Below are 24,577 nucleotides of genomic sequence, written 5' to 3'. Positions count from 1 at the left end.
ACTAAAAAACAAACAAACAAAAAAAAACAAAACAAAACAAAAAAAAACAAAACAAAAAATGGTGGCGATATCAAGGAGACAGACTCCACTCCCCACTGTACAAACATCTTTTATTTGCGCGTGGCCATCCAGTAAATATTCCATGTTGAACATCACAGACAGCTGCCAGGCTACAAAATAAGATCGGTGTTGACTTTTCAAGATATCAGGGCAATTAGTAAGTGACTGGTAAACAACAGTGAAGTCAAGTTGCACCCCTACCCCCTCCCAACACAACTGAATGGAGAAAAGTTGGATTCAGTTAATTCCCTTTTGGCAATTATTTATTTATGCAGTCATGGGGCTGTGTCTTGTTGGCCTGTTGGGTGAGGAAACCCAGGCATGCAGGCACCCTTGGCAAGGGACTGAGACCCTTCCAGATGGTGATAGGATAGAGAGCCCAGCTTGCAGTGGGAGTATTCACTTGACTTTATACTTTTCTTCTCACAAGGCCTGTTCTTAGAAAAATGACCCCCAAACACAGTCTCCCTTCCATGATGAATCCTGAAGACTGGTCCCACCTGGAGGGTCACCAGGAAGAGAGCTGGGGACACACACACAAGTCAGCACAGACCTCTAGAGGGGGCCCTTCAGAGCCCGTGCAACAATATAGCAACTGCTTCTCCCTGTTGTGTTTCTGGGAGGAGCCAGAAGGTAAATTCATGCTTGCAGCATTTTATCTCCTTTGCTGACATCTTCCCTAAAGGAGGAGGAATCTTGTGATCTTTAGGTTGGTCTGTGAGGCTCCACACAGGCCCACTGAGCCCAGCAGTTTCTGAAGGATGTGGCTTATGCATTAACTGGCTATGTCTTTCCCATTCTGACTCCTCAAACCCAACCATATATTTCTCCCATAAATTTACCCCCAGAATTGGTTTTATGTATGTTTTCCTCGGATCTTTAATGCAGAGGCAGCAGGGGTGAGGTCCAGGGGAAGTAGGCAGGGCTGGACAACTGCTTCAGGGCAGTATCAGAGGCTACAAGGATTGGGCATTAGACCTTCAGGCTTTCGTGAAGCCTTGCCTATTTTAGAAAATAAGATTGAATATTCCTAAACCTATCATGGGGAGCACCATTGCTGGGGCAAAAGATCCTAACCAGGTATGATTGGCAGAGCTGGTATTTTGAACTATGGGGGTTCAAAGTTGATATTCTCGAAAAGTGAGTTCATGGTCAGGAATCTTCAAGAGGCAGCCATCTTCAGGGTAGGGGTAGGGGTGGATCTTCAGTCACCATGAGGAGTAAGAATGTCCAAAGAGAAAAATGCCAAAGTGAGTCTCCTCACACATTCCAGAAAGACAGTCTGTTGACCCTGTGAGTGGCTCGGTAGATCTTCCATTTATCACCTGAATGGCAAATGGCAAGACGATAGTCTTGCCTTGGGCGATACGGCCTCGGAAAGTGAGCCTCACTGGGTTTGTTCTCCGGCACTTCAGTGGTAATAGATGCTGAAGGCATGCAGAATATAGAGTAGGGTGGTGAGGAAGGCGAAGAACTGGAGGAAGACAGGGAGAGTTAGAGAGGGTAGCACAGGGCCCACCCCAACCCCAACACCCAACCGCAGGGGCTCCAGATGCTCACTGGCCTTCTGCTCCCTGTGTGGCCTGAGAGCGCCAAGCGCCGGCCATCACTCTGTCCTTGGGGATCCTCTCTCCTTGGGCATTGCTAAGGCTATGTTTTCCAGTTGTTCTACCCCTGAACCTCCTCCAATTGCAACCTGGGCCTCTTTACCTGTCTCCCTGAGCCCATTTCCCATAGGAGCCTCTGTGCTCAGGCCACTCCCACAGCTTTGCTCACTAGCCCAGAGCTCTGCTATGAGCACCTGTCTGTGGATGTCTCAGGTTCTAGAGCTCTTATTGTCCCACACTGGTCTGTTAAAGCCACTAAGCTTAGTTAGCCCAAGGACCTCCATCCCCTCCAGCTACCAATGACAAAACCTGAGATCCTTCTCACTCCTTCCATCTAACTGTCATGGCCAAAGCCAGCCTCAAGGTTTGCTATCTGACTAACTCTTGGTACATCCCACCTCCTTTGTCTCAGCCACCATCATCCCTCAATAGGACTTCCCAGGTCCTCAGTTCATCTCCTGCCTACTCTGCCTCTCCTACTCTGTTCCATCAGAAAAACATGACCATAATAAAAATTGGGCTTAAAATGACACAGTGGCTCTCCTTAGGATGGATGTCACTCTACCCTTACTGTCCTTCTGTCCATTAACCCTCTGTTCTCATCTGTCACCCATCCATCCATCCATTCATTTGTCCATCCATTCATCTGTCCAGTCTGCTCATCCATCCATCTATCCACCCATCCACACACAATCCATCCACCCACCCACACACCATCCATCCACCCACCCACACACCATCCATCCACCCACCCACACACCATCCATCCACCCACCCACCCATCCATCCATCATCCATCCATCCATCCAACAACATATAACTTCAAAGCACAGTAGTGCTTCAAGAATAGCTATTGCTACAATAGTGAGCAAGACATGAAAAAGTTCTTGCCCTTAAGACATATGTGTTGACACACATTAATGCTGCACCCAGGTGACTAAGTCAGGAGAACAAAAAGTTTGAGGCCAGCCTGGCTACATAGGTGAGACACTGTCACAAATATGAATTAAGTAAATACATAATACCTGCCTCACAGAGGTTATTTTTTTTTTCAGCAAGAAGCCAGGTGGTGAGCAGGCCCTCTACAAATAGTCCAGATGGGGATAAGGCTGGGAGAGTACGAGGCTGAGAGGGCAAAGGGGGGTGTTGGGTGAGGGTTGTTGAAGGGTGGTGTTTGGGGGAAAAGGAGCATGGCTTGCTGATTTGAGATGTGGACAACCCTGCCTAGATCCTGAATGAGAGAGTATGTGTTTTTAGGGACAGTAACAAAGCCTGTGTGGTACAGGACTGATTGGGAGCCAGCAGCAGTGGCAAGTCTACCCGGAGACCATCTCTGGGACTATGAGTTTAATGAAATCTAAGAACCTTGACAAAAGGGATCAGGGAGGCTGGAAGGCTGCTGGGAAATGCTGTGGTCTTCCCGGGGGCTCACAGTATCTGTCTGGTACCCTGTTCTTACTCTGGAGACAGTGCCCCCCCCCCAATGCAGCCTTTGCCTGTGGCATGGAGTGAGAACTTATGAAGCCAAAGGGTGACTTGGGTCATTTCACACTCGGCATCCTGTCACTAGAGGGCATCATTTCACAGTAGAGAAAGAGACAGGTGGGCTCCAGAACAGATCAGGTGCCACCACCTGGGCATCAGGCTCTTTCAACAATTTATTGTGCCCCTCTTGCCTTGACTTCCATTACTTAGCAATGACATTTCTGTGAACTTCTGTCATTGAAACAAAAGGACCCAGAATAGCTGACTGTGCTCAGCAACTCGGGCTCCATTGCAAGGCAGCTGGACCTCTTAGCAGACGCCAACAAGAAAAGAAAAATGTGGTTTTATTTATCTGGGGAAAGAACAAGATTTTGATGACTTTGGAGAGCAAGGCTGAGTGGGATAAACACAAGACAAGAGGTGGTCCTTGAAGTTTGGATGCATGCACACACATACACTGTCCTTCCTTCAGTCTCCTGCAGCTTGACACAACTGCACAAAACACTCATGACAGCACCGAACGGCACGTAATAAATGCCCTCCATGCACATGTCTGTGTCATTGCCATACACATGCAGCTACTCACTGATGCTGCAGTATTGATGTAGTATTCATTTAGGTTGCTGCTTTCAGAAATGATAGTGGCGTGTGCTTGCAGGACAGCGGCACTCATGTACAGGATGCCTGTGGTTCCATGGTACAGACTGTCCTGGAAATTCAGAGCAGAGGCAGGAGCCAATGTTATTCTATACAGCAGGGAAGAGGGGGAGAGAGAATCAAACCCATCCCCTACTGCCCTAACTAGGAAGGTAACGGAGAAAAATACAAGCAAAGGTTTACAAATGTTTTCACTTTGCATTAGTAATCAACACATTAAAATCAGAAGCCTTGGTTTCCTAGGAATCTATTCCCAGTAGGATCTCTGATCCCAGGACATCCATTCTCCCTCCCAGCCGGGAGAAGCCATTGTCCTTTCAAACCCAGAACACCAGTCCAGGGGGTGCCACCCTCTGGTTCTTACCAGGACCTTCCAGGACTCAAATCGTTTGTAAAACCCCAACAAGTAGGACAGCAGGAACATCAGGGAGATGAGAAACGAGGTGAGTGACACATACAGCACCCATCCGTGCAGCAAAGGTCTTGCTACGTGTGTGGCAGCCACCAGAGTCCAGACCAAGAACCCAAACACCTGTAAGAAGAGAAGAGCACGTAGGGGCTCTGTCTGTGTCTTAGGTAGGCCTTCGACTATTGTGAAGGGACACCATGACAATGGCAACTCTTACAAGGAACACATTCAGAGGTTCAGTCAATTATCATCCTGGCAGGGAACATGAGGGCGTGCAGGCAGAGGCCGTGCTGGAGCTGAGACCGCTACATCTTGCAAGCAACAGGAAATCAACTAACTAGGCAGTACCCTGAGTCTATGAAACCTCAAAGCCTGCCCCCACAGTGACCCACTTCCTGCAGAAGGCATGGCCCAGATTAAAGGTGTGCCCTCCAGCCTCAAGGTCTAGATTAAAGGTGTGTGTTATCCAGTCTCCTCCAACAAGGCCACACCTTCTAATAGTGCCACTCCCTATGAGTTTATGGGGGCCAAATACATTCAAACTACCACAGTTTGCTTGGGTGTGGGTGGAGGGGTCCCTTTGCAGGGCTTCCCTGGCTTAAAGCTGAGCTGAGGGTCAGAAAGTGGGCTGAGAGGAATTTGTACTCAACCCTAACAACCAGAACCCACATCCAGAACCCACTCTCCTGAGTTATTCTACACATGTGCACCACAGCATGTATCTGTGTGCACACAGAGGAAGGCTGGACTCTCTGGAATATGGCCAAATCCAATCCTGTAAAATTAAAGGCGGTGACCAGCCTTGCAAAAGGAGAGACCTCTAGTCAAGTCTTTTAGCCTAAGAAATGTTGATAAGTAGTTTTAAAGACTATATGAACAAGTTGTCAATATCTAAAACAGGACTTTTCACATAAAAAAAACTACAATTTTTTTTCTTGAGAAATCCACGACTTAGTGACTCAGAGAAATACAGAATGAATTGTGACTGCACAGCCAGGGCTGTGGTGAGTGATGCAGGGCTGTGGTGGGAGGGGTCAGGGCTGTGGTAGGAGCTAGGGCTGTGGTGGGAGGATCCAGGGCTGTGGTGGGAGCCAGGGCTGTGGTGAGAGGAGCCAGGGCTGTGGTGAGTGATGCAGGACTATGGTGGGAGGGGTCAGGGCTGTGGTGGGGGGAGTCAGGGCTGTGGTGGGAGGATCCAGGGCTGTGGTGGGGAAGTCAGGGCTATGGTGGGAGGAGTCAGGGCTGTGGTGGGAGGAGTCAGGGCTGTGGTGGGAGCCAGGGCTGTGGTGGTAGGAGCCAGGGCTGTGGTGGGGGGAGTCAGGGCTGTGGTGGGAGGAGCCAGGGCTGTGGTGGGTGATTCCCTGCTATGGTGGGTGATCTCAGGCTGTGGTGGTGGGAGCCAGGGCTGTGGTGAGAGGAGCCAGGGCTGTGGTGAGTGATGCAGGACTATGGTGGGAGGGGTCAGGGCTGTGGTGGGGGGAGTCAGGGCTGTGGTGGGAGGAGCCAGGGCTGTGGTGGGGAAGTCAGGGCTATGGTGGGAGGAGTCAGGGCTGTGGTGGGAGGAGTCAGGGCTGTGGTGGGAGGAGTCAGGGCTGTGGTGGTAGGAGCTAGGGCTGTGGTGGGAGCCAGGGCTGTGGTGGGAGGAGCCAGGGCTGTGGTGGGGGGAGTCAGGGCTGTGGTGGGAGGAGCCAGGGCTGTGGTGGGTGATTCCCTGCTATGGTGGGTGATCTCAGGCTGTGGTGGGGGGAGCCAGGGCTGTGGTGGGAGGAGTCAGGGCTGTGGTGAGTGATGCAGGACTATGGTGGGAGGGGTCAGGGCTGTGGTGGGGGGAGTCAGGGCTGTGGTGGGATCCAGGGCTGTGGTGGGGGGAGTCAGGGCTGTGGTGGGGGGAGTCAGGGCTGTGGTGGGAGGAGCCAGGGCTGTGGTGGGTGATTCCCTGCTATGGTGGGTGATCTCAGGCTGTGGTGGGGGAGCCAGGGCTGTCTGCAATGGGGGATCTCCGGCTATGGCAGGTTCACTTGAGTCCAGTCCACGCAGACTACATGCTTTTCTTGGTTTACCTCATTTTCTGAGCAGATCTCCTTCCAGGTGTCTCTTTGGTGGGTCCCTGAAGTGCCCTTGGATCTCCATCTCCTCACTTTCATTAAAATGGTGCCTTTTGTTTTATGTGTATGGGTGTTTTACGTGCATGCTGTCAGTGTGCTATGTTTGTAGTGCCCTCAGAGAACAGAAGAGAATGTTGGATGGTGGGGGATGTCCTTCTGTATATATGTTTCTCTTATTGGTTAATGAATAAAACACCATTCAGCCAAAGAGGCAGAGAGACAGGCGGGACTAGGAGACAAGGAGAATTCTGGGAAAGGTAGCCAGTGTTAACCTCGGAACCATCCCTCTCCTGCTAAACTGTGCTTTTAAGGAGAACACTGACTTGTGACATCAGGAACTTGTCTCTGTCCTTCTCTGTCTGTGACCTTCAATACCACACATGCACCTGTCCACTGGATGCCTCTTTAGAACTCTATAGGGCTGACTCACTTAGGGACTCACTCACTTCTGTCTAGTTCAGCTGAAAACTACACTGCCTTCCGGCTCTGCGTCTCCCAGCACATCCCCCCACCTTCAGGAACTAGCTTGGCCTACAGCCAAGCAGCATACAGATATGGATATGGCCACTCCAGCTATCCTTGTAAGATTTCATTACTGTCACCTTGAAGAAAAGTACTTTTGCCTTAGAGAATCCTGGGCTCTTAAGGAGAAGACAGGATGGGTTGGGCGAGAAGCTGTCCACAGGCGAGGACTGAAAGCATGGCTCTCACAGGGTGGGACCAGCTCCAGTGTCCTGGCCGCTGCTCAAAACCTCTTGGTGAAGATGCTGAGAACAAGCGACTGTTGTACTCACCCCTAAATGAGACATTTACATCACCTGCTTCAGGGCTCAAAGATGGTGGATGTGGGGTGCAGAAGAAATGTAGGAGCTGGAGGGAGGGGAGTGTTGTGAACTGTGGTCTTCCAGACATGATCCTGTCATTGCAGTCATGAATGCATACCACCGTGATTGCCTGCACAAGACCTACACAACCGTGGCCCAAGCACTCTCTGCCGTGGACAGGGAAGCGACTCATGATGGTCTATTCTAGACCATGGAGCTACTAGCAGGTAATGGCTGCTGGGGGTGGGGGTGGGGCGGCATTTTCATCAGTGTTCCGGTGAATACTCCTCCCACCCATGCTTCTGCAATTGAACTCCGTTAGTGACCCACAACTAAATAAAGTGTAGAAGGGAAAGTGTTTGGGAAGATGACCAGTAGGCGTGGAGGGGGAAATGACAAGAGGGCAATGTGGGGCGAATGCAGCCAAAATACACTGCATGTGAGTATGACATTTCCCTAAAATTTAAAATTTAATTTAATTTAGCTCTGGGGAAAAATTTCCCCCACTTTCAACAGTCAATGTCCAAGTGAGGTTTTGGAAGTTCTGGGCCGCATCCGGAAGTGTCTATGGTGAACAGTGTTGACTTGTCATAGCGAAAGGGTGTCTGGGGCCAGAGGCCTGTCCTGTGCCCCTGCTGGGGCCCCCATTAGTGAAACCACAGGGAGAGGATAGCACTCCAAGGCACATGACAAGTGTCCTTCCTGCTGAGCTGAAGGAAATGCACAAAGGTACTGGTGTCCCATCAACACCCAGACCGAGCTGGCTCTTAGTGGGAATACCATTTGGGGCTTGTAAAACCAGCACTTACACCAGGACACACTTTAGACCTTGGAGGGCAATGAGGGTCTGTGTTGCTGACTATAAACCCAGGAAAGGGCCTGGAACAAAGCATATATAAGGGTGAGGAGTGTTGGGGTACACTGTCTGAATGAATCTATAAGCAAACACCCCCCCAACAACAGCTCCAGAATAGGTCAGCTGGGAGAGCAGTAGACTGAGCACCCCCTCCTCACATTCACTAGGAGCTTCACAGTTTGTAAAAATCTATCCGCTCAGGTGGCCTCATGTAATCTATTGTTCAGCTCTCGGCCCACCTCTGTCAGGCCATCAGCCAGACTGCCTCTGTCCCTCTGCCCCTGTTGGACTCCCCAACCCCTTCTTGCCATCAGAAGCTACCTTGGTCATCATCTCTGTGTGTCCATTATTTGTCCTTGTGAATTTATTTAGTCACCACCACTGTCTCTAAGGAGGCTCTGAGGTCTGAGGCCTCACAGGCAGTGTGGCATGGGGATTGGACATAGCGAGGGCATTTGTGTGGCTGTCCTCCAAACAAAGTTTCATGCTGAGGGTAGGGGAGCTAGATGCTTCCAGAAAGTACCAGAGATTGGTCGACTAGGGCCACGGCGAGAGCCCTGGTACAGTTAAAGGCCCCAGTGGGACTCTCAAGTCGCAGAACCAGAGGGCCCATTTGGACTTTGTCCTCTGGTTTCCAGCCAAGGATAGGAACCCCTGTTCCTATTATTCACTTTTACACCAGTCAAAGACCTCTGAGCCTGCGGAATCTACTCAAGTTACACGGAAATTTTTTTTTTGAAATAGCCCTGCTGTAAAATTGCAATGCAGAGGAATGTTGTTTGTCTCTTACTCCCACGCCCCTCTGCTTTCTAAACTGCAGATAGGACAGGGGCCAGAGACCAGCTCCTGGTGAGTTAAAGCCCAGAGGTGTTTGGTGTCTCACCTCTACCCCAAGAAGTCTGGGTTGGGAACTTGATTTTCTACTTCTTTTTAAAAGCTCGTATTTAACTTCACAGATTCTCTTGGCTGCCTACACTGCTCTCCCATTTTAGCTCCCACTTTACATTTCTCAAGAGCAGGGCATAGTTTTAGCTGGTGTGACCTTCCTCCCACCATGCATGCTCGTCACGCATGTGTGCACACACACACATGCACGGATATTATATCGCAATTAGACATTAGAGTAAGTGTGCCTCAAGTACAACCCTGGCAGGGATTTTTATTATGAAGAGAACGTGTTTTCCTCATAGATATCCTTCCCAAAGGACAAAACTCAAAGGCCCTTTTAAGGTAGCTCATGCCATTAATTCCAGCACTCAGGAGGCAGAGACAACTGGATCTCTGAGTATGAGATCAGTCTGGTCTACATAGAAAGTTCCAAGAGGGCTAGAGCTGCATACTAAGACCCTATCTTAAAAAAAGAAGTGTAGAATAAAGTTGAACCAAAGGCTTGGTCATGTATCTTAGAGTGTAACCCTGTTGTTAGGAGCTGGTGAGGTTGCTCAATGCTTAAGAACACACACTGCTTTTGCAGAGGGCCTGAGTTTAGTTGGATCGTGTTGGGTAGCTCATTTCTTGTCTTACTCCAGGCCGAGGGGCATCCAACACCTCTGGCCCCTGTGGACACTCATGAGCATGTACCTACCTATCTACACATACACACTGGGGAGATGTTGAGGAGTGAGTAAGGCTGGCAAAGCTAGACATGGTATCAATAGATAGTGAGAAATGTCCTAGAGGCTCATGGGTTCTGACAGAACTTGGGGGCCCTTTAAGGTTCTATTGGACACAATAGCTGCAAGTATTAACATCAGTTAAGTTGAAATACAACTTAACTGTTGTATTTCAAAAGAATAGTTGGTTGTTTTTTATTTTATTTATTTATTTATTTATTTATTTATTTTGGTTTACATTTGTTTGTTTGTTTGTTTGTTTGAGACAGGGTTTCTCTGTGTAACAGTCCTGGTTGTTCTGGAACTCACTCTGTAACCAGGCTGGCCTCAAACTCACAGAGATCCACCTGCCCCTGCTTCCCGAGTGCTGGGATTAAAGGCATGTGCCACAATGTGTCACTTTTGGAACATCCTTACTGTCTTTGAAAACAGCTTAATGAAGGAAAAGAATCCAAAATATGACACAGTGATACAGAGCTTCTAATATACATGGGGGGCTGCATTGCGACTCAATGGTAAAAATTTTTCCTGGCATCATCTATGCCATGGGTTCAGTTCCCAATACCACAAAACAAAACAGAAAACAACAAGATCAAAACAGAAACCCAGAGAAGCCTGGCACCACCTCAGGGCAGGGCTCTGAGCCCTGTGGGTTCCTGGAACGCTCTGTGGACTCAGACAGCTCATCGGTCTGGGCTAGGCCCTAGAGATGCTGCCTCAAGTGGCCAGGGGAGCTGTGTTGTTGGAAGCTCTCCAGATGGTGCTGCTGAAACCAAAACCCTCTGCCGGTTTCGTTTGCTTCCACTTTGCCCCAGCCAGATCTGCACAGCATGCATCTGGGTTGGAATCACAGCTCTGCCAGGAGGTTGTGTAACCCACCTGTGTCTTTGCATCCATCAGACAGAGGAGGGGGTCTTTCTGGTTCCAGCTCTTAGATAAAGTTAACTAGTCTCGCTTTGGCTTGTGGAGAGTGCCGGATAACCATTAGCCAAGGAAATTACAACCACTTGAAAGGGCACAAGAGGGCAAGAGGAATGTTGCAAAGGAAAGAACTGGAAAAGCAGGTGCCCTACCTGGTCATGAGGGGTGGGGAGTTTGGAACTGAGCATGGGGATGAGTGTAATATTATTGGGGGGGTGGTTAGAGCCTTTTCACAGAACAGATGAAAGCCTTTAAGAATGCACTTATATATACATACACGTTTACACACACAATTTTTTGCTTATAAATTTAAGAGACTCACAGATACCCTCAAGCCCACCTGTAACCTGAAGTTAAATACCTGATTTGGGGGGGAAGTCTAGGTTTATTTATTGTTTGATTTTGTTTTTTTTTTTTTTTTACTTGTTTGTTTTTGTGTTTGAGACATGTTCTCACTATATAGCTCTAGCTATACAGGAACTTACTGTGTACACCAGGCTGGCCTCAGGGTCACAGAGATCCCCCTGCCTCTGCCAAGTGCTGGAATTAAAGGCCTGTGCCACCAGGCCTGGCAAATATCTGTGTTATTAGCAACTCTGCTATTTTTGGAAACACTATTCAATGCATTAAATTGCTCTACTCGGTAACTTCACTTTAAAATTGTCCTATACCTGGTATAGGTGAATAAAACACGGAATGGACAAGGTTTCTTTTTGCATCTTGGTTAGATACAGAAAAGATAGGAATTGACCCAAATGCTCATCTAGAGAACACCAACTAAATCAGCTATGCCTGCCGGATCGGGACCCTCTGCAGCCTTCCCAAAGAAGAAGGAAAGTGTTTATTTCCGGAAATGGAACAAGACTCAGCAGATCGTAGCATGCCCAGTAGGTTCAGATTTATGGGGAACTGGAGGAAAAGGAACAGAATATTTCTGGGCTGAGACCATGTCTCAGTTTTGGGAACAACCAATTGGCTTGAGGACAGGCTTCTCTCCCCCACAACCAGCAAGGGACAGAGTTTTCAATATGGGACCAGAGTCATGTTTAAAAAGATCCAAAACAACCAAAAAAAAAAATTTTTTTTTAAAGAGAAGCAAGTGGCTAGGATGCATGAAGGAGGGTCCTAAACTATCCTGTATGAGACCTATCTTCCCAGGCAACGTAGCAGGAGTGAGTGGTGTTGACCACTCTACCTGAGTGGTGGCCCCAGGAGGGGCCCCAGGATATGACAGGGATATACAGGCATCAGATCTGCACTGTGGGCTTCCAAGCCATGGTGGCTTCAGTGTGAGGCAGACAAAGAGCTGAGAATGGAAGGCACACAGAAGGTAGAGACACTGGTGGCAGGTGTCTCTGCATAGCCGGGTGGCATTTCAGTAGGGAAGGTCTCACGCCCTGACAATACCACATTCCTTTCTTACCTACCTGACTTAGTTTTCAGAACAGATTCCTCCCTTACTTGGTTCTTGGGTGACAACATAATGTACCATGAATTCCCACGAACTGAGAAGAAAAAGCCAAACCAAATTATGGGTGAGGCTCATAAAATAGGGGCCAGGGCTCCTGTAACTACTGACAGCATGGGAGGAATGGGTCTCATATAGGACTCATTTAGGTGTGGTTCACAGTGGGAAACCCAATGCCCTGAAGGCTCGCTGTGACCCTGTGATGCTTCAAGATAAAGAAAACTATGGTTCCCTTGAGTTGAGGCTGATGGAATCCAGGGTCTTTGGGAAATCGTATAGCTTCCCTCATTTTTAAAAATTGTACTAAGTTATATGGATTCTCAGCCTTTGAGCTAAAATAAAGTATACAAATCATACTAAAACACACAAAATTCTTCTTATCTGAACTATTTTATAGATGTGCAGTTCAATGGTGTTATGCACACATGTGCTTTATGTAACCATTGGCATAACCCAGCTCCTGATCACAAAACAGAAATCAGTCTCTTGTTTCCTCCTAGTCCAGCCCCAGCAGCCTTCACTCTCTCCTCTCTGTGAACCTGACTACTCTAGGGTCCCGTAAGTAAAAGAAGTCACATGGAATTTCTCTTCTGTCACTGGCTGGTTTCACTTAGCGTATTTCTTTCAGGCTCCAAGTTTAGCATGTGTCAGAATTTCTCGTAGGTTTAAGGCAAACTAATGATCCATTGCACAATATAGTCCTTGCCTGAGAATGAGTCAAAGCTTATGATTTCTCTCTCGGCTTTTCCCCGTGCAAACATGACAAACATCAGTTTTGCAGTTACAGATCTCAGCTTAGTGCTTTGTGACAAGGTGGGTCTTCTCCTCAGGCAGCAAAGTGAGCCAACTCTCCCAACAGCCAGGAACCAGGGACACTTTGCAGTGGACCCATGCTATCATGTTAGAAAGTGCTGAAGGTGACACATACTCCTTGCATTTTCAATTTAAGATCGTTTGAGCCTATATGGTACTCATCAGTGCAAAACTCCCTCGTAAGCCAAGAAGTATTGTGTTGCTCTTTGCTTATCCTCTCGTCTGTGTGGGTTGCTTCCACCTCTCAGTATTACTGGTAGTAATACTACACCCGAGGGTGTGCAAATAGCCCTCCAGTGGAAGAGCCAGACACCACTGATCCTGGGCTGTGTCTAGTTCTCATCAGGTAGTGACCTTGCAAAAGGCCTGGAGAGTAGCAATTTATCAAACAGGCGTTCCTGTTGTTGTGGACATTGCTTGGAGGTTTTTGAGATCCAATCAAAATGCCTGAACCCCAGGGAGATTTTTAAAGAAAGCAAATAGCAAGAATTAGCATGGAACAATGAGATTTTAAGCTGATTGTAAAACAGCGTGAACAGTAAAGGAATTTTTCATCATGTCTTGTTTTTCCCTTGGCACAATTTTTGTGAATATGTCTTTTCCAGTGCTGGAGAAGGAACCCAGGGCTTTGTGTGTGTCAGACAGTACTCTATTACTGAGCTATGTACCCAGCCATCCCCCATTAAAAGACTCACTTTGTTTTAATTATGCATATGCGTGTGAGTGGGTATAATGTATACTTGTGAGTTCAGTACCTTAGGAGTCCAAAAGTAGATGTCAAATACCCTGGGGCTGGAGTTACAGCAGTTGTGAGCTGCCCAGTGTGTGTCCTGGGAACAGAACCCAGGTCCTCTGCAAAAGCAACCCAGGCTCTTATGGGCTGAGCCATCTCTCCAGACTTCTGATTGCAGTGACCACTAGGACTGGCACCTAATCAGAGAGGAGCACCACAAGCAATGCCAGACTCCCCAACTTGCAGCACTGTCCTCTCTGCTGGAGATTTCCTTCCTTCCTTCCATCCTTTCTTCCTTCCTTCCTTCCCTCCTTCTTTTTTTTTTTTTTTTTTTTTTTTCCTTTTTCTTTTTTGAGACAAGGTTTCTCTGTGTAGCCCTGGCTATCCTGAAACTCGCTCTGTAGAACAGGCTGGCCTCGAACTCAGATATCTGACTGCCTCTGCCCTCTGAGTGCTGGGACTAAAGGCATGGACCCATTTGAAGGTTATGACTCCATATTAATGGTTCAGTGACCAACATGAAGAAATCAAATAGACCAGAATGGAAACTATGGGAGTGCAATGTCCAAGGAAAAGGCAATATGGTTTCCTGAGTCTGTCTCCACACACACACACACACACACACACACACACACACACACACACACACACACACCAATTGCCATGGAAATAAGTCTCTTTCTGTGAAGTACAGTCAGCTGTGGAAGACCATCCTCTGGCATGCGTCCCTGACTCTAATAAGCCAAAGGGCTTTTTTGTAGTATCCTGCCCTAGCCAGTCTACACTGGATGGGCCTTCCTCACAGCAGAAACCCTGTGGGTAAGGATCTCATGGCCCCTGGGGCATGAGGGTGGTGGGGGTGAGGGGAGGATGAGAAGCGTGGGACCTGGATGATGAGTATGAGCCACCCACAGGGTGGTAAAGCAGTGGGAGGGGCCCTGGAGTGTGTCCTTTCTCCAAGTGTCATGGAACGCAACAGGTTGGCTGCTTGGAGGAAGCAGAGCCAACAACCTGCAACAGAGAAGGAGAGTGCCGGGATCATGTCTACAGCTCCGTCAGAGCACGGGGAGCATGGGGATTTTATTCTATATATTCACATATATTCATACGGGGTGGGTCCATTTTCCCAGCACGCTCAATTTAAGATCATAATTTAAAAAGAAAAGAGTAGATACCTTATGGTAGGGAGTGGTATTTAGCTCAAAAATCTCAGAGCAGGTAAGCAAAGATTAAAGGGATGGACAGGAAGGCCCCCAAGCATGCTCAGTTAACACCAGAAAGCTTCAGCTGAAAAATAAACAGTATTTTGGAAGGGCATTAACAGAGGTGACTGACTTGCTTAGTCACTAGCACAAGGACTCAGACTCCCACTAGGAATGGCCCCTGGTGGAGGCAGAGGCCCACAGGCAGCACTGGCCTTATCCAGAGGAGCTGGGTGTTCCTGGGCAGGCCCTGCTCACCACAAGCCTCTGTGGAGTGGATAGCTCTGAGACATTAGTTCCCACGAGGTGCTGTGTATAGCCTAACACACTGGCCAGGCAGCTTTCTGAAGTGTGTAGTCAAATAGCCACATTTTTCTTTGCCTCAGGAGGAAACAGCTCCGAGAGGCCCAGGGATTTTGCCAAGGACCTCACCTCCATCAGGGCCCCAAAACAGCAATCATTGTATGGTACATCCATGTTCGGTAGATACGCACAGGACTTGCAAATTCTGAGTCATTCTGCCCTGACTCATGGCGAGAGCATTTTTCTCTTTGTGCCTTTAAGGTTAGCAGGAAATTGCTTGCCCAGCCTGCCCAGGTCTTCTGTGAGGCCATTTCTTATTCTGGTCTCTTCAGATAGTGTGGGCTGGAGCCCCACTTCTTACAGAACAGTCACCACATAAGGGCCCTGTAAGTGCTCTCCAGACCTGGCTGCAAGCCCAGAAAGCCTGGAGCAAACTGGCCTGTATTTCCTCCCTGTTCTGGGGGCTTCCTGCTTGAGGACCACACCCTCTCATTCAGACCCAGACTGACCCAAGTTTTATTGATCAAAATGCACAGATTTACAATGTAACATAAAATAGAATGATAAAAACAATCTTATCTCCCCAAAGGCTAAGGGGCACTTTCTTTCGCGATTCTTCAAAATAAATTAAAAATAAAACACTACGTGTTAAAGAGGACTGCCCTTCATTTTTCTTCTCCATTTGTGGGCTTTAGGGAGTTAAACTTGCCCCTCCTTTAGGGCTTTTTCACCCCAAGCTTCATACCTACACTGATCCTTTTTCCCTCTTTGGCCCAGGCTCCATGACTAAGCTCTCAGGAAACCCTGGGCTGTGGGAACCCAGGCATCCTTTGTGACAAGCACTTCTCTCCACTCCATCAGGCGCTGGGTCTCCAACTGCTCCCCTGAGCCCTCCACCACCACCTCAGCTCAGGTGCAACCAGATCTTAGAGGGCAGGGGCCAGACCGAAGCCACCTCCAGGAAGCCCCCTTTCAAGCCCCAGGACCCCTCTTTTACTGTCACCCCCCCTAGTTTGTCTCTCTCCTCTGCTTGCTGTCAGGGTCCTGAGTTTCTGAGGCAGGACTGGGCCTTGAGATCTTCATGTCCCCAGCGTCAGGCACAAAGCCCAGTGCCAAGCAGACCCAAGCAGAGATTGTCACTTGGAGGAAGACAGGTCTCTGGGCACACTAGTCTGGTAGCACCACCTGATACCTTCTGGGCCTGCCACTGTGGTCCAGCTATGGACTGGCACTTCTTCCAAGAGCCTCAATGGATGGATGGATGGATGGATGGATGGGTGGGTAGATGGATGGGTGGGTGGGCAGGAGGGCGGACGAACAAACGAACGGACAGGTACGTGGGTGAATGGACAGATGGATGGATGGATGGACGGATGGATGGATGGATGGGTGGAAACAGAGGCTTATTTGCTTCACTGTCATCCACATTCTGCTCTGCTCCTTCCCAAATCCCTGAAATTCTTAGAGAATGGCTGTTAAATCTATGTTTGGATTTCCCCTCTCCAACTGCTGCATCCTCATCCACTCTCCACATCCTTCCTCATCCTAAGTTGATCCGAAGCCCTGGCATAAAATTGTGCCATTAAAGACGATGACATTTAAATCAATCTCTTGGGCAGAGGACATCTAAATGGGCGGGGGTTAAGGGCTATAAACTCTGCAGAGGCAGAATCGAAAGGAAAGCCCAGAAAACCCACCCACGGCAGGAATTTAGATGGGCTTATCTAATATAGGTCAGAACACTCTAATTTAGATGGGCTTGTCTAATATGGATCAGAGTACTCTAGAGCAGTGGTTCTCAACCTTCCTTATGCTACGACCCTTTAATACAGTTCCTTGTGTTGTGGTGACCCCTAATAGTAAAATTATTTTCATTGTTACTTCATAACTAGTTTTGTTACTATCATGAATTTGCACTATAAATACCCGTGGTTTCTGGTGGTTTTAGTTAACTGTTGAGAACCCCCCACAGGTTGAGAACCACTGCTCTAGACTCCACTCTGGGGGGGCTATCTGGTATTTTGTAGGTGCAGCTATGGCCAGGCAGTGGGAATCGGGAGTCCAGATGGAGAAGGCCCAAGGATGGCTGGCAGGGATGTAGCTGGGGGCAAAGGCCGAAGATCTTGGGCTTTTCCTTAGTCTGGGCCTGCTTCCTCCTTTTACTAATATGGAGAGCTTTCTAGAAACTCTGCTGACTCTCCCAGCTCTGCTGTGACTGGGGGAAAAGTCACATGGTGGAATGAATTAAGTGCCCACGCTAGCCTAGCCCTTCTTGACCCTGAGACTCCATCCTGAGCCCTCTGATCCTGGTCCCAGGTTACTTCCTTCAAGCCTGATATTTGCATTCTAATCCACCAGCCTCCCAGAACTGTTCATGGCTGTCTGTCTTGCTTGTATCGAGACAGACTATTTATTTAGAGACAGTTACTGGTGGTTTAGTTGGATCATGTGACCAAAACAGTCCTAGAAGTTTCCAGAAGGTAGGGAGGGTGGTGGGATTCATGATAGAACAGGCAGCTTCCTAGTGTATCTCTGCTTGGCTCCTGCCCCTTCCTTCATCTTCCTCAGACACAGACTTCCCGTGTGGCATCCTTGCCATGCTCTGGTGATGGGGAGCCGGAGGAAGCTGGTGAGTGGGCTCTTTCTGTGGCCTTTTTCAGCCTTCCCTTTTCTTTCCAGCAGCAGCTGGCTTCACCTCTGTGACCCTATGGGCCCTGTCTGGGTGAACATGGTTTTACAAGAGTACGCCTGGGCAGTGATCTGAACATCACAAGCCAAGGGCTCCTTTTGGAGTTAAAGCACCAGCCACTCTACCTCCCTTTTGTTCACCTAATCTGGAGGTGCGCAGTGGTCTCTTCCGGTGTTTGCTATTCTCTGGGTCGCTTTCTTAACCTTGGGGTGCTTTTGGTGTGTGTGTGTGTGTGTGTGTGTGTGTGTGTGTGTGTGTGTATTATGCATTCATGTTTGTACGTGGTGTGTATGTGCTCTGGTACGTCTTCCTCAATGGCCTCTTTACTTTCTGAGATAGTCTGTTCCTGAGCCTGTAGCTGCTGCTATGGTTTTATCAGCTGGCCAGTGAGCCCCCAGATCCATACATCTGCCCCTCAGTGCAGAATCGAAGGTGCTGCTCCTCTCAGGCTTTACCTGAGTGCCGGGGATCTGAACTCGGGTCTTCATGCTTTCCCAGTACCACTTTGCCCTGATCCATCTACCCTTCCCCCCCCCCCCAGTCTCCCCTGATTTTAGCCGCTATAGAACAGGACCTGGAGCTCAAGCTGAGGTCACTGGAGAAATGACAAAGTCAGTCTGTGAGGAACAGGCTTCCCTTTAGCTGCTCACATGAACCAGGGCCATTGGAAAGGGAGCAGGGCATAGTTAGGGACAAAACCCCCAACTTCTAAGGAAAGCCCCCTAATTATTTCTCCCTGCAGACCACCCTGTCCCTTTCAGTCCTGGCAGGGTTGGCTCTAGCTGGGCTCTGTACGGTTTCAAACTCTTAAGTTTGGCAAAATAGAAGACGAAGGAACAAAAGCAAGCAGATTGCGGTCAAGGTGTAAGGGGGCTTTGGGGGTGGGGTTGGGGTAGAATGAACTTCTTGGGGCATCTGTGGGGTGGAGAGAAGTGAGCAGACAGAAGAGCTTCCAGCACCAAACAGCAGGCTCAGGCCTCCTCCCCTTTTAACTAGCGCGCTCTCTAAGAATTGTCTCACTCGCTGCTTTTTAATTAGGCAAAAATCTAATTAAAGAGTAAATTAATGAGAAGGGCAAAGTTCAGGTGACTTCCTCAAACTCCCATTCTAATGCATTCCCCAAGGACAGCCACTGGGGTGAGCTCACAGCGGCTACCTTTCAGCTTGCCAAGTAGCTCAGGAGTCAACTGATACCACCCAGGCCATGTTGTGATGGGCCCTCTGCTCTCACAGTCACTGACCCTGTGGAGAGAGGCAGGGCTGGCTGCCATGTCCACCCCAGGCTCAGCCCTCAGTGCTGGCAAGATCCAGTGCCCACACTCTGCATGGGGTGGGAAAATAAGTAGAGGTCTGTTCTCATCTCAGAACCCACTCAGTTCCTTACCCTTGGAGGTTATTTTATTTCCCTTTCCTTTCCTTTCTTTTCCTTTCCTTTCCTTCCCCCACCTCTCTCTCTCTTTGAGGAGGGTTAAAGACAGGGTGTTTTTGTGTAGCCTTGGCTGCCCTGGAACTCACTCTGTAGATCAGGCTGGCCTCGAACTCATGGAGATCTGCCTGCCTCTGCCTCCTGAGTGCTAGTCTTAAAAGCATGCACCACTAACTCTCCAACTAAGGTTGTGAAAGTAATGCTTTCTTTGATTTTTTTTTTTTTTTTTTTTTTTTTGGTAAAACAAATTATTTATTTATTTATTTTTTATTTTGCACACTGGCCTCAGTTCCCCTCCCTCCCCTTCTCCCACCCCCACCTTCTCCTATTCCACCCCCATCCCTCTGAGGGAGTAAGGCCTTCCTTGGGGAGTCAACAAAGTCTGGCATACCAAGTTGAGGCAGAACCAAATCCCCCCACCCCCCATCAAGGCTGAGCAAGGTATCTCACCATAGAGAACGGGCTCCAAAAAGCCAGTTCATGCACCAAGGATAAGTGCTTGTCCCACTGCCAGCTTCCCCCAATAGATTGATTAAGCCACATAACTATCACCCACATTCAGAGGGCCCAGTTCGATTCCATGCAAGTTCCCCAGCTGTCAGTCCAGAGTCTGTGAGCTCCCACTAGCTTGGGTCAGCTGTCTCTGTCGTTTTCCCAATCATGATGTTGACCCCCACCCCAGCTCAGATGATCCCTCCTCTCCCTCTTCAACTGAACTCTAAGAGCTCAGCCCAGTGCTTGGCTGTGGGTCACTGCATCTGCTTCCATCAGTTACTGGGTAGGTTCTATGATGACAATTAGGGTAGTCACTAATCTGATTATAGGGGAAGACCAGTTCAGATACCCTCTCTACCAATGCTAGGAATCTTAGCAGGGGTCATCCTTATGGATTCTTGAGAATTTCCCTGGTTTCTCCCTAACCTCATAATGGCTCCCTCTATCAAGATGTCTCTTTCATTGCTCCCCTTCTCCATCACTCCCCGAACTCGGTCACCTCAAGCCCTCATGTTCTCATCCCCCACCACTCCCTTATACCCCGTCTCTCAGTTACCCAGGAGATCTCAACCATTTTCTCTTCCTGGGCCCTCCATGTGTATTCCTCTTAGGGTCCTCCTTTTTACCTAGTTTCTCTAGGGTTGTGGATTGTAGCCTGGTTATCCTTTGCTTTATGTCTAATGTGCACTTATGAATGAGTACATACCGTGTTTGTCTTTCTGGCTCTGGGTTACCTCACTCAGGACAGTTTTTTCTAGTTCTGTCCATTTGCCCAAGTAGTACTTTTAAATAAGAAATCTAGATTCTCCACTACACGGAGCAAAACCTCAATTATGTTCAAGTTTCATGACATGCTAGGGAAGAAGTAAAAATGCAAAACATTTTCCAACCACCCTGGAAAACAATTTGTTAGTCTCTTAATAATAAAAAAAACACCCACTCTTCTACCTAGCAAGCTGCACTTAGGCCTTTCCCTTCAAAGAAGTGAAAAAATGTATTCCAACAAAAGCCTGAACATGAATGCCACAGCAGCTCTATTTGAAATTGCTGAGAACTGGAAACTTTCAATAGAGGTGGGTTAGATTATGGAAAATCCTCATCATGGAATATTACTTAGCAATAAATAGGAACAAACTGTGAATCCAGATAACTCATGTGGACATCAAGGACTGAGTGTCGGTCCTATACTGTTCAATTACATTTATTTATAGAACTTTCTTGAACTAAAAAATGATCTGTGGAAGTACTTACTTCTAACAGACTGTTTGGAATAGAGAGAAGGAACATGGGATGGGTTGGGGACCCTAGAGAGCAGTAAAAGGGTTTTTTGTTTGTTTGTTTGTTTTGTGGTGTGATGAGACAGTCCTGAACCTTGGTTGCTCTCAGACAAATCTACAGGGGTAAACTGGAAATCTGTCTTGCCAACCTCAGTTTCCCACCTTAAAAACAACTCTAGTTAGGAAAGACATGGCCACTGGGGGATTGCAGGGAATGCAAGTTCCTACAGAACCACCATTATCACAGAATTAAAAGTTTAAAATGTGAATTTTAATGCTGAAGATTGGTAAATAAAGCATTGTAGGCAAAGGTCACTACAGTAAGCTCCTGGGAGCCTGAGCTACCCTAGCTGGCCTGTCATCTTCAAGAGCCACAAAGAGCCAGAGGCTGTACCTCCACGATAGCCAGAGTGTGGCTTATCGCCAGCAAGGAAGACCCAGCTTGTCTGATTTGATCTGACAATGAATCTGTCTACTGGCTCCATGTGGTGCTCCACAACAGCAGCTGGTGGTTGGGGGACCATTGTGCGATGTCACCCCAAGCTACCCCACTGTGGAATCGCTAGTTCTTGGGTACTGCTTTCTGTGCTCTGCAATGGTGTGCTGGCCTCGCTGCTTTCTAATCCATTCTATAGACCTTTGTCTCAGACCAGAAGACTAAGGAAGGATCAGGAGTACCTGGAGGCATGGTGTTTGCACACTGCTCCAGTGGATAGCAGAGGAGGATACATCAGACTGCCCAAGCCAAAGAAAGGTCTAAGCCAAACTGGTTCAGCACACATACACGTCTTCCCAGCTTCTTCTGTTCATGGAATCTAAACTTGATCCTTTCTCCCACCTCTCCCCCATCTTCTGTCCAGACACACATGATTGTAGAGTCCTTGCCCACAGCAGGTACAAGTAGCATGTGCAAGATGATGCACTCAACACACACACACACACACACACACACACACACACACGCACGCACGCACACACACACGCACGCACGCACACATGCACACCCACGCACACAGGCACGCATGCGCACACACACATACGCACACACAGCAAATGCTCCATTTGTGAGCACATGCATAATACAGGTACCACCATATTTTCTAAGTTTTCAACAAGGAATATGGTTAGGTTGCCTTGCAAATTAAAAATAGAGCTACAGTGAGGAAACTTGGGTACTGTCCATAACAGACTAGTCCTTTCTCTAGTCCTTTCTCTAGATGAAGGCAGAGGGGCTTCCCCAGACTGAAGGAAAAAGGACAACTGGGCATAATGAGGAGTTTTAACCTGGATCCTGGGCCAGAGAAAGGACGTTAGTGGGGAAATGAGTAAATATGACAACAATGCTTCACAGCAGAGTGCTAATGTTAACTTCCTGGCTTGGGGAGACCCTGGGGTTCAGAGTGACACAGACTTCTGTATTGCCACTAAGTCTTTAAGAGAAACCTAAAATTACTTAAAAACAAGTCAAGAAAATCAAATCAAGGACAATGTCCTCTTTTCCTCAAAGTCTCAGGACACCATGATAGTACTCTTCTAGGAATCCCACTGCAGGAGGAGGAGGAAAGGTGGGGACATCTGTTGGCCCCTCTAGTGCCAGTTCCCTACCTGGCGACTTTCCTGACTCAGCCATCCAGCCTTCTGCCAGTGGCAACTCCCAGTGCAGGCTTGGGTCCTCCCTGACCGGGGAAGACCATTTCTTCTTGCTGGTACTGTATTTACATCACACAGAAAACACTCCCAAGCTTCTCTCCAGCCACAGAGACCCCTGGGAGCTATTCACCCTTCCAATAGTGATTTACGTGACTGAAAAGCATATGCTCAATTAAAAGTGGCAGAGACAGCCTCTATCCTGTCATCCATGTGGCTGCTCCAAAGTGAGGGCCACACCCAGGGCCTGGCACACAGCGCTCAGGATGTGATCAGTCTGGCAGGATGCCCACGTTTGTGGGGGATTGGAACAAACCTACCTCTTAGGTGGGGTCTCTGCTAAAGCCACCCACCTTTGAGACTGGGCCAGCTTGGCTTCCCTTCCTTGATTGACAAGAATGGCTGTTTTAACCAATTTGCCTAAAGTTCACTCAGTCAGTCCCAACCTTTTACACAGGCCAAGAGAGTGGAAAAGGTTGGTTACGGGTGCCAGTTTTATGTAAGCTGTCCTACTCCGAGTTTTCCTCCAAGCCCAGAGGCAGCACTGTCAAATTCAGAGCTCAGAAGAAAACTTCACCCACAAACTAGTTATCACAGGAAGCTTTGGAGACGGTGGATGAAAGCAGGAGCAGAGGGAACCAGCCTGTTTTCTTCTGGATGCATTGCTGAGCCCAGTTCTGCTGTGGGGTGCCCCAGAGTCGGGCAGTGACAAGTTCTCTGGGGTAACTTGGGCGTTTCAGGAGATTGTTTTATGGACGGTACTGTCATGAGCTCCCTCCTGTGTGGAGTGCACATAAATCAAAGTTCAAAGTCAGCTGATGTACTTTGAGAAATAATCCTGGGAGAACTTTTTTCAGAAAGCCTTTGAGAGAGAGAGAGAGAGAGAGAGAGAGAGAGAGAGAGAGAGAGAGAGAGAGAGAGAGAGAGAGAGAGAGAGAGAGAGAGAGTTCCCTGGTTCTTTGAACTTTAGGAAAGTACAAACAGCTAGGAGGAAAGAAACCAGGTAATAGAGTATTCTGAGGGGTCTGGGTAGTCTAATAGTTGGCTGCACACCTCCAAAAACGAGCGGCTTGGGGGCGGTTCCTCCTTGGGAAGGAGGAAAGTTCTCTCTAGAAGGACACGGACAGTAGGGAAAGTGGGCTCTGGTAGCTAGCTGTCTTATCCCGGGAAGGGGTGGCTATTGGTCGCACACAGGAGCGATTGCCAGCCCGCTCTGCCCCTCCCTCCCTGCTGGTGGCCACAGCCGCACTCACCAGCTCCGGTAGGATGAAGGCAAAGGGAATGGTGAGAAACACAGCAACGACCCCCGAGGGCACGTCGGACGGGGCATAGCTGGTGGCTGGCGGAGTGTCCCGGGAAGCCATGCTGTCACCTAGGCCGGTACCCTTGCTCCGCGGCACTCCCCGCGCCCGCCCGCAGCTGTTCAAGTATCACCTCCCGCCCCACAGACACACCCATCGGACGAGGGACGTCGCCTGGGAGGGGAAAAGAAAGGTTCCAGAAGAGCAGGTCCTTCTGCACTCCGTGGCCAGCCAGCCCGTGAGAGGGGACTGGACCCGCCTCGTGAAAGCTCTTTTCTAGACTTTCCCTCGTAAGGAGCTGTTGAATCCTGGAGCAAACGACTCCTGGAGGTGTGAGTGACAGCCATGCCCCTGCTGATTTTTACACTCAGAGTGTAAGCAGCATTTTTGTGGTTTTTGTTTTTGCTAAGATAAAATCCATTTATTGAGGACCTACTATGTGCAGCCATCCACAGACACCTCTGGAGCTCAGTCAGTCCACCACGTGACCGGGTAGGAAAGCGGTACAGTCAAGGTCACAGAGTGGTTGCACAGATTGCCTTTTTTGCCATCAAGGCTACCCTGGGATTCTAATTGAGCGACTGAAGCAGCCCGGCTTTTCACCTCCCCTCTTCAGGACTTGGTGTTGCCCCATCTGAATCTCTCTTTGGAGTCCTGCTCTTGCTGTCTTCCTAGTCAGCGAGGAC

General features: G+C 48.7%; 1 protein-coding gene across 1 annotated transcript; it reads right to left on the bottom strand.

The window, feature by feature from the left end:
- Positions 1–305: 305 nt before the first annotated feature.
- Mall (mal, T cell differentiation protein like) lies at positions 306–24,028 on the bottom strand. The gene is made up of 4 exons (XM_051183442.1): positions 23,844–24,028; positions 4,174–4,341; positions 3,739–3,861; positions 306–1,534 (listed from the first exon to the last, which is right to left on the bottom strand). The coding sequence occupies exons 1-4, from the start codon at positions 23,952–23,954 to the stop codon at positions 1,472–1,474; spliced, it is 465 nt and encodes a 154-aa protein (XP_051039399.1). The 5' UTR covers positions 23,955–24,028; the 3' UTR covers positions 306–1,471.
- Between the last annotated feature and the right edge of the window lie 549 nt (positions 24,029–24,577).

Source organism: Phodopus roborovskii, unplaced genomic scaffold (assembly GCF_943737965.1).
Source record: "Phodopus roborovskii unplaced genomic scaffold, PHOROB, whole genome shotgun sequence".
Lineage (NCBI taxonomy): Eukaryota > Metazoa > Chordata > Mammalia > Rodentia > Cricetidae > Phodopus > Phodopus roborovskii.
This window is presented reverse-complemented; position numbering and strand designations above follow the sequence as displayed.